This window comes from Microtus ochrogaster, chromosome 24 (genome assembly GCF_000317375.1).
Source record: "Microtus ochrogaster isolate Prairie Vole_2 chromosome 24, MicOch1.0, whole genome shotgun sequence".
Taxonomy (NCBI): Eukaryota; Metazoa; Chordata; class Mammalia; order Rodentia; family Cricetidae; genus Microtus; species Microtus ochrogaster.
Window position 1 is genome coordinate 2557545 of NC_022024.1, and position 9853 is coordinate 2567397.

The 9853-nt window shown below is 45.3% G+C and overlaps 1 protein-coding gene across 1 annotated transcript in view; it reads right to left on the minus strand.

Annotated features, from left to right (window-relative positions):
* Helb (DNA helicase B) overlaps window positions 1–9853 on the minus strand; it is a 29608-nt gene that overhangs the window by 6435 nt on the left and 13320 nt on the right. The window contains exons 7-12 of the mRNA XM_005357933.3: window positions 9110–9264; window positions 5657–5738; window positions 4357–4416; window positions 3331–3592; window positions 2502–2645; window positions 59–556 (exon numbers count right to left, since the gene is read on the minus strand). Coding sequence (XP_005357990.1) covers window positions 59–556; window positions 2502–2645; window positions 3331–3592; window positions 4357–4416; window positions 5657–5738; window positions 9110–9264 — 1201 coding nt within the window. The remainder of the gene's footprint in view (window positions 1–58; window positions 557–2501; window positions 2646–3330; window positions 3593–4356; window positions 4417–5656; window positions 5739–9109; window positions 9265–9853) is intronic.

Genomic DNA, 9853 nt, shown 5'->3' on the forward strand with positions numbered 1-9853 from the left:
CACACTGCAGATGGCAAGACTTAAAGGGAACATGAACATAAAGACACATCGCTCCTACCACACAGAATTTACTGGGGCTTTCCTCATCAAATGGAAAGCCATCGCCAGTTCTTTTGGACCCCCTAGGCTGTTCGGACTCCTCATCCGTATCCATGTCGTTAAAGGAAGTTGACAGCCATCTTTTATCAAAGGCGAACTTCTCCTTGGCGGCAGATGCTTCACCCCTGGCGTGGTTTGTAGTAGCTCTCTTGTCTGGGGTTCTCCGGAGGGGTGTTGCTGGAGGCTGCGAGCTGGGGGTCCCTCCAATTTCAGGGCTTGAGGGCTGGGATGGGAAATCAGCTGGGGATGCACAGGCGCTAGAGAGCTGCTTCTGCAAGAAGTGCTTGAGACGCGTCTTCCTGGGGAAGCTGCCCTTCCTGATGGCGCTCCTGAGCTCAGACTCTTGGGCGATGACATACACTCTGGAGCGGCCCCTCGTCACTGCGGTGTAGACATGTTGCCAGTGCTGGCGGCCTGCCTTCCCCAGTACATAGGCGACTGTGTTCTCCTCGGACCCCTGAGAGGTAAAAACAGTGGGAAGACTTAGCACAGCAACTCGGTGGGGTGGGCTCAGGGACGAGGCTGGAAAGATGGCTCACGAGTGAAAATGTTTGAATAACCAGACGCCTCACCTAGCTAGCCTGGCGGACACAGCAGGAAAAGCAAGGAGATCCCATCTCAACAGTGATGACCAAGGACACGTGACTGCTCTGACCTCCACACATGCACAGCGGCACCAGAATACCTGCGTTCATACACACAAATATGCCCGTGCACACAAACACACATACACAATACTATGGTACTCTCTCGTCCTTCTACCCGGCCAGTGGGTCTACACGCCACCCACTCTTCCTGCAGAATCCATTTTATTCATTACCTCAAAACTCTTGACTGCTAAATACGTTACCAGCATTAGGTTTCACAGGGCCACAACTGGCTTCTGGTGACCAAAACAAACTGTAAAGACTACACGGAGTGCTACAATTTCCCTGACCAAAGACTTTGAAATGACTGTACAAACCTACGTATAAACGTGTTACACAGGGGCCACTCCAGACTGTATGTCATGGCCCAAGAGTCTGAGCTCAGGAGTGACATCAGGAATATGTTTGCCAATAATGGCAAAGAAAAAAGATATATGAAATAGCCAATAACAGGAGAATATATAAATATGTATAGACACCATGTATACCCGCATCAAAGGTAAACACACACACACACACACACAGACACACACACACACAGATTGGCTAGAGAATGGCTCTATCAGTAGAGTGCCAGTCACACAAACATAAGAACCTGCTCCAGATTCCCAGTACCCATGCAGAAAAATAAATTAGTTCACGCCTGTAACCCCAGTACTAGTGAAGCAGAGACAAGAGACTGACTCTGCAGGGCTTGTGGGCTAGCCAGTCTGTCCACGTTAGCAAGTTTCAGGTTTAATTAGTGTCTCAAAGGGCAGGTGAAGAGCTAGCGAGACCATCTGACATTAACCTCTGCCCACCACATGCATGTGCTCACACATGCATAAGCGCAGCTGACACACACACGAGCACAGGAAACATATGTTTACACATATGTATGTGCACACACAAATATAACTATATATGATCTGAATTATAGTCAAGCAAGAACTCTGATTGCCAAACATAAAGACAATGTGAGTATTAACAGACTATAAAGGTTTGGGAGATGGCTCTCAGCCTAAGTGCCTTCCTCACAGACGTGGAGACTTGAGTTCAGTTTCAAAGTGCAGGGTGCGCAGAAGAGAACAAAGCACATCGAGCGTTCCCGTGCAGGAAGGCAGCTCAGCGACCCGTTGTGTACACGTCCTACGTGGGAAAGCAGCACTCAGACACCGAAGCAAAACAGCAAAATGGAAACCAGGACAATGGGGAAAAGTTTAAATTAATAACAGCAAAATAAATGCAAAAGAAAACAAGGCAAGGGGCTTCATGTTGCGTTGAGCTATAGTTAACCCTGACTGTCAGCCTGAGGGGCTTCATGTTGCGTTGAGCTATAGTTAACCCTGATGTCAGCCTGGGGGGCTTCGTGTTGTGGTGAGGCTACAGTTAACCCTGATGAGACCAAGAGACACAGAGAAGACGCATCTCCGGACATCTATGAAGGAGCTTCTGACTGTGTTCACTGAAGTGGAAAGACCCACTCTAAACATGGCGGAAATCATTCAATGGGCTGGGATCCCAGACTGGATGACAAGGAGACAGAGAGCTGAGCAGCAGTTTCATCTTCTGCTTCCTCACTATGGATGCAACGTCACCAAACCACCGCATGCCCCTGCTCTGCCTTCCCCGCCACCAGGGCCCATACCCTCAAACTATAAGCCGCAAGAAACTCCTCCTTCAACGTCTCTCGCCAGGCACTTTGTCACGCTGATGATAAAAACTTACTAACACAAGCAGGTGTACGGGGGTGACTGCGTGAGCATCTGCTCTCACCTGGAAAGTGTGGACAGTCCGAGCCCAGGCGTGTCTTATCTGACAGTGTCTCACCAGTTTGTCAAAGTCCACAGTCACCTCCAGACCAGCCTCATTGCTGATGGTCAAAAGTCTTCTTGCTTGGAAAGTTATATCAGTTATATCCTGAAAGAAAACTTTGCATACATTCAAGCACGTATGTGATAAAGACAGTCTTAGGGCGCAACACAAATACAAGCATTCTACATCAAATTAAGAATTTCCAGGTGCTTGGGGCTGACAGTACTTGTGAGGCTCTGGGTTCGATGCCCAGAACGGAGCAACAACAACAGACTCGAAAAAGCTTCAAATTCATCCTTAATTGAATGCCTTCACATGTGAGTATTTCAATGAGCAGAAATAGAAACTTCTGGCCCTTGAAACCTCACACTCTTTCCCTCCCAGCCCTTTCGGGGTATTTTAAGCATGGAAGAGGGCTACACAAGAAGAAGCACAGACCGTTACTAAAGTTTCTACACTGAAGCTACAACTAGTTAACCTGTGTTCGTCAAACCTTACCACAAAGAAGTTTTCCTTCCATACCTTTCATTAAAAAAAAAAGCTAAAGTAATGCTTTCTAGCTCAACTATTCCCAATGCTTCCGATTATTACATTGCATTCTGATCAAGACATTGCTTTAAAAAAAAAAAAAACAAACCTACAGACCAATATACATCTTTGAAGGAGGATGTATAAAAATTTCTAAGAAACATTGAACAAGAATATCATCTCTGATGTGATTAAATCCTGAATGAAATCGAAGGCTTTAGAAAAAAACTCTAATTGGCAAACATTGTTACCTGAGACTTACCTTCGTGATGAAAAATATTTCCCCATTGCATAGTCGAATGCCATTTTCAAAATCCTGCATGATTTCAAAATCGGAAGGGGGATCACCAGAGGGGGCAGCATCGGAGGGGACAGCGTCGGAGGGGGCAGCGTCGGAGAGGGCAGCGTCGGAACCTTTCCCACAGGCTTTCTGGACCTTGCCAGGGATTAAATCTGCGAGGTATGCATTCCGGGTACAGCAGATTTTATCATTAACTGCGAAGATGAGCCTTCTCTTATGGTCTCTGTATTAGGAAGCAATCACACACCATCAGAACCTACAGATGTCCCTCTTCACCTCACCTAGATACGCACTCCGCCCAGAACTGATAAAGTCAGGTGCACGCATCTTTGCGTCATTCTCCAAAGGGCAAGAGGTCAGTCTGTCCTAGCTGTCACCTGCTTATTTTACGCTCAACCTCTTGTCACCTTAAACCCTTTGGCCCAGTTAAACTCTCTCCAGTTAGAGACACTGGTGTGGCTGCTCTGGTCCGTCCATTTTCTAAACCGAAAGCCTTATTTTTTCATGGAAATTACCCTCTCTCTACAGTCTACAAGAGAACTTCCTCATATTTCCATTTTTAATAATTGCGACACCACTCTGTGGGAAGAGCAGCAATGGGCCTGTCACTGCAAAAGCACTGGGCTCATTCTTCATGCATCCATCCTTTAGGGTCTTCTGTGCAGTAAGTTTTGCTTACACAGATGGAAAGATAAAATTACCTGATGGGGGCAAGGTTGCTAGGATCATGACTGACCACCAAGCACATTCTGAATCCTGTTGGGCCACCCAACAGCTTTTTGTGACAGGGGATTCTATATTTTACACAACCCCAGTGATGAACATGCACTGGCAAACACAAGCAATATGAATTCACTTGTTAATGTGTAAGCACGGTGACTCAGCTACACTCCCGTTCCTCCGGTCACTCAAACAGGGTTCTCCACACACAGCCTGTGGCGCAGGCCCTGGGAAATGACCCCTGGGTGTCAGTCAGAGGGTGCTCACTTGATGAGATGGTCCGTGTAGTGCTTAGCACAACAGTCATTGATGAGGTCACAGTCTTGCCTGGAACACATGAAAACCAGAGTCACTTCAGTGACACAGTCACACACTGGCTGATGTCCACCAGCAATTATACCCTGGGCCGCTGTGGTTTTAATTGCTGTTGTTATGAACCGGGAATGGAGCTGAGGGCTCTGCGCCAGCTAGGCAGGCATGCTAGCACACGCCCCTGCTGCTAGAGTACATCCCTTAAGATGCTTCCACAACTTTCTCGAGGAAAAAGTATTTTGTTTTTTTTTGTTTGTTTCTCTTTTGTTTTATTGAGAGAGAGTTTCTCTGTGTAGTCCTGGCCATCCTGAAAAACTCACTCTGTATATCAGGCTGACCTCGAACTCAGAGATCTGCCTGTTTCAGCCTCCCAAGTGCTGAGATTAAAGGCATGCACCACCATGCCCAGCTGGAAAAAAAAAGTGTTTTATAATTTTTATTTTTTTATTTTTTTTAAAGTATTTCTTTCTTATGGCTTATTTAACTTTATGTGCATTGGTGTGAAGGTATCAGATCCCCTGCAACTGGATCTTTAGACAGTTGTGAGCTGCTATGTGGGTGCTGGGAATTGAACCCGGGTCCTCTAGAGGAGCAGTCAGTGTTCTTAACCACTGAGCCATCTCTCCAGCCCCTGTTTTATAATTTTTATCTCCACATAAAGTTTTGTTCCACTCACATTTCCTGTAAGAGTATAAATACACTTGATAAAAAACAGCCCTGTTGTGAATACCTTCTGACATGGCTAATGAAAAGATACTTCAGGGTATGAATACACACTGAGACAATGGGGATGTTCTATCGGGAACTCACCAAGGCCAACTGGCCTGGGTCTGAAAAAGCATGGGATAAAACCGGACTCGCTGAACATAGTGGACAATGAGGACTACTGAGAACTCAAGAACAATGGCAATGGGTTTTTGATCCCACTGCACGTACTGGCTTTGTGGGAGCCTAGGCAGTTTGGATGCTCACCTCACTAGACCTGGATGGAGGTGGGTGGTCCTTGGACTTCCCACAGGGCAGGGAACCCTGATTGCTCTTTGGGCTGACAAGGGAGGGGGACTTCACCGGGGGAGGGGGAGGGAAATGGGAGGCGGTGGCGGGGAGGAGGCAGAAATCTTTAATAAATAATTAATAAATTAATAAATAAAAAAATGAAAAATTACAAGTTTCTCCCCCTAAGCATGATGTACATTAAAACATGATGACGTTTAAAAGTTGGATAGAGAATATTAACACAGTATAAAAGCTTTACCTTCTAAATGCAATGAACTGTGATGTTTTTGCATTTTCAAAGTCTTTTCCTTGGAGCAAAGCTTTAATCGCAGAATATAAATCTGGCAAAGAGAAAAAGATCGCCAAATTGTAATGCTACTGCTGTGGGAAAATTAGTTAGCACTTCCACACAAAACATCTCACCACATGAAATACAAGGCCACCGTGGGAACATCTACGTCATTGTTGGCATGCGTCATGGCAGTGGGAAGAACGTGAGAAAGGCTTAAGCCCTGGAGGTACTACTGTATGGTAAGTCAGTTAGAGTTGAAATCTATAAGTTAAATAGTACATCATATAAAATATTACCATACTCAGTGCTGAGTCTTAGCAGGTGTATGCCAACTTAAAATATTCAGGTATCTCTACATCGGCTCAAAGTGGCCACAAGCCTAACAGGACATTTGCCCCACCTTCCCCTCAACTTCCTCCGTCCTGTCCTGTCCAGCCCTCCCATCATCCAGCCACTAAATCCTTAGCCCGGAGCAGGAAGAGCTCTAGTAGTGTTCATACCCTGCCAGCAGCTATGTGGTGCGGTCACTAACAGCACTGCCAGCAGCTATGTGGTGCGGTCACTAACCGCACTCATCCGAGAGGGCGAAAATAAGGCTTGGGAAAGTCATTTTCCAAAGGGGCAGGTGGCGGGCCATCTCCTTCAGAGGTCAGAGGGTTGACTGTGGTGTTCTGCATGTATACTCTTCCACACTGTCCACTGGCAGGCAGCTCTCCTCTCGTCTCTCAGCAACGGTACAAAAAAAGTCACCGTGCCTCACAGGAAAGTAAAACTCAGAGTAGTGGGCGAGGGCTATTCTAAGGCACTGTGTTCAAGCCTTATTACCACATGAACTGGGCATGGTGGCTGACCTACTCCTGATCCCCAACACAAGAGCAGAAGTTCAAAGATACATATGGATTTGGGGACTGGCCTGGTCTACATGAGACCCTAGTCTATAAAACAACAACTACAAAAAGAAAAACCACACCTGGATCAGAGAGCTGGGCATAGGGCACATGCCCGTTATGCTAGTGCAGGGAGGCAGGCAGGGGGATAGGGAGTTCAAAGCCAGCCTCAGCTATATAGTAAATTCAACAGCAGCCTAGGCTACATGAGACCCTGCCTCAAGAAAAAAAAAGGATGGGTAGGGGGACAGGCACATTGCAGGATTTTGTCTCATCTAGTAGCAGGTGAGTCATGGAGTACCGTGGTGCTCAGCTCTAGAAAGACAAAGCCAACTGCTCACAGAGACCTTCATTTCTCCAGTGAAGAAACGATACTCTCCAGAAAATAGCTGACCTCACACCGCCCCGAGTCATGCCTGGCTTATTAGAGCAGAAACTTCCAAGTCTCCTAATCTGCACCTCGTTCTCCTCCCTGCCGCACAGATCCGCATACACTGTGCATTTTACTGATTTTTAAAACACATTTTAGCCTCTCTGAAATTCCGGCCCAGTTATGGATCCCGTCTTGGGTCTCTGTATTTTGTAACAGTGGGTACGATTTACTCAATAACTTATTAATGAGAAAATGCTGTTTGCCTCTCCAAGGAATATTTAACCAATTTTCGGAAAGAAGAGGCTAATTTTCCACCAAAAGTTTTTAATTAAAATGGGCAATCGGCTAAGCTGCCAGCATTTGGAAATGGACAACTTGTTTTTCTTTTAAGAGAACTGTCTCCTGAGTGGGGCATGACACCATAGGCCTGTAATCCCTGATTAGGAGGGTGAACACAGGAGGCCTGGACTACACAAGACCTGGCTCACTCAAACTAAGGTACATTCTCTTTAATACACAGAACCAAGGTAAGCAGTGCTTGAGATATGCTATACAGAGCTGCAAAGAGAGCAAGTTAGGAAAAGCCAGCAGCTGCTTTCCTCATTTGTACTAGTACCTATGTTAGCTAAGCTTTTGGAGAAGACACATTCACTATCATATTTAATTAAAACCAGCTCACAAAATACCCATCTTACTATCCAATTTAGATAAAACTAACATGAATGATGGGATTGGTTATGCACACAACGGCGGACAGACTTGGATGTTCTGAAGCTGTGTGTCAAGTCGGTTGCCGGGGGGGTGACTGAGTGTAAAGGGTCTGTCTGTGAGAACTGTGCCCGCTATAGTCAGTTCTCAGAAGAATCAATTAAACCATTCCTCATCCAGCCCTGAGGATACGCTAGTCCTGAAGTTTGCTAAGTTGGTTTTGAATCTAAATCAAGACCAGAAGAACCTCACTACTGTTCTGCCTTCATCTCTGTTGCTGTGAGCAACTTAGAGAAGAAGGAATGTGCCTGGCTCACAGGGCATATTCCATCACGGAAGGAATCCAGAGCTGGAAGCCAAACAGGATCTTCAAGCGGACACCATGGAGGATCCTGCTTGCTGCCTCACTCGGCTCTTGCTTAGTTAGATTTCTTATACAGCCCAGGACTACCTACATAGGGATTGTGCCACCCACAGTGGCCTGAGCCCTTTCACACGGATAAGCATCAAGACAAACCCCCACAGACACTCCCACGGACCAACTGATTTGGGCGATTCCTCAGCTGAAATTCCCTTCTCAGAGCTTCTAGGCCGTGTCAAGTTAACAAAATCAACCAAGACAACTATATTCAAATAAAATTATTTGCCATATGCAAGCTAATGATATTTAATAGTATTTATGTAAGTATTCTTAATATGGATGTCCCTGCAGCGTCACAGGCACCAAATCTTGATTGTTATTTCACGCATGTTGAAGAGACTTGGGTCATCATGTGCTCAAGGGAGAAGATGTCATATCCCATGCTCTTTCTCAGTCCTGATAGTTGACATTAAATACCCAAAATTACACATGGTATTTACCTGTTTAATGGTAACCACAGTTTCACAAATATACTCCCAGAAAGTAATAGGAAAACTTCATTAAATAAGACTTACTTTCTCCTAAAGAGATTTGGATTGCCAAGACTCAGTAAAGACCATCTCCAGCCACTTGACTGACTTGTCAAGTATTTTATGAGAGTCCTTACACAGTGTTGAGAGCTCCCTCTCAAAGGGCCAGAGCGGTGGTCTTCAACCTGTGAGTCACAGCCCCTCTGGGGTTCGTCTGACCCTTTCAAGGCTCACTTAAAACCATTGGAGAACACAGATATGTACACCACAATTCATAGCAGCAGCAAAATTACAGTTATGAAATAGCAGCAAAAATGATTTTATGGCTGGGGGTCCCCACAGCATGAGGAACTGTATCACAGTGATAACTGATCACAGCGTTAGGGAGGCTGAGACTGCTGCTTTAGAGTCACCTGCTTTAGACAATCCTTAAGCTGCTCTATTTCCAGCGCTCCATCTTTCACTAGCAATACCTACCATTAGCATTTGATAATATATAACCAGTCATTTAATGACAATATCACAAAACTAAAATACATGTAAGTCTATATCAACACTTACTAGATCTCTGTTCACCGTTCGATGACTGAGAACTGCCATCCTCTTCAGGAAGTCTGACAAAAATAAATGTCTTATCTTGAATGGAGATGGGTAACGTGGGATTATCAGAGGTATTTAGTTCTGCATCAAATTTGGGAAACTGGCGCCTGGAGATTCTTAAATTAAAGATAAATATATATTATATATGTGTCATATAGGTGATATATATACACACACACATATATATGTATATATATAAAAGCATTATCACTTACAAATGTCTTTGTGTATGAAGCAACCAAATGCCCTTACATTAATTCATACCAGTTAGTGGAAGACAGGAAGAGAGCCTGGCAGGTGCAGACAGCAGTCAATTCATTTTATAATACACTACAAATACTGTAAGATTTCAGTACTGTATTTAGCAATCACTTCCCCCACTACAAGCCAACTAAAAGTATCAGAAAAGAAATGATCACACCATGAGCCATGCCCCATGCTGAGAACCAGACCACTAAATACATAAGAAGCAGGTCTTTGCCTCGAGCCCCAGGGGAGAGATGAGACCGAGTCAAGTTCATGGAATGCAGTGAAGATGGACTCAAGATTCCTGGGTTCCCAAGGCCGCAAATGCAGAACGCAGGGTCCTGGGATGCAAGTCTGCACGCAGTGGCGTGTTTCGCACTAAACGTAGCCCTTTCATGCTATGCTACATGCCTGTCCTTTGTTTGGTGTTCTGTGGATCGTACGTATGCTCCCATTTGC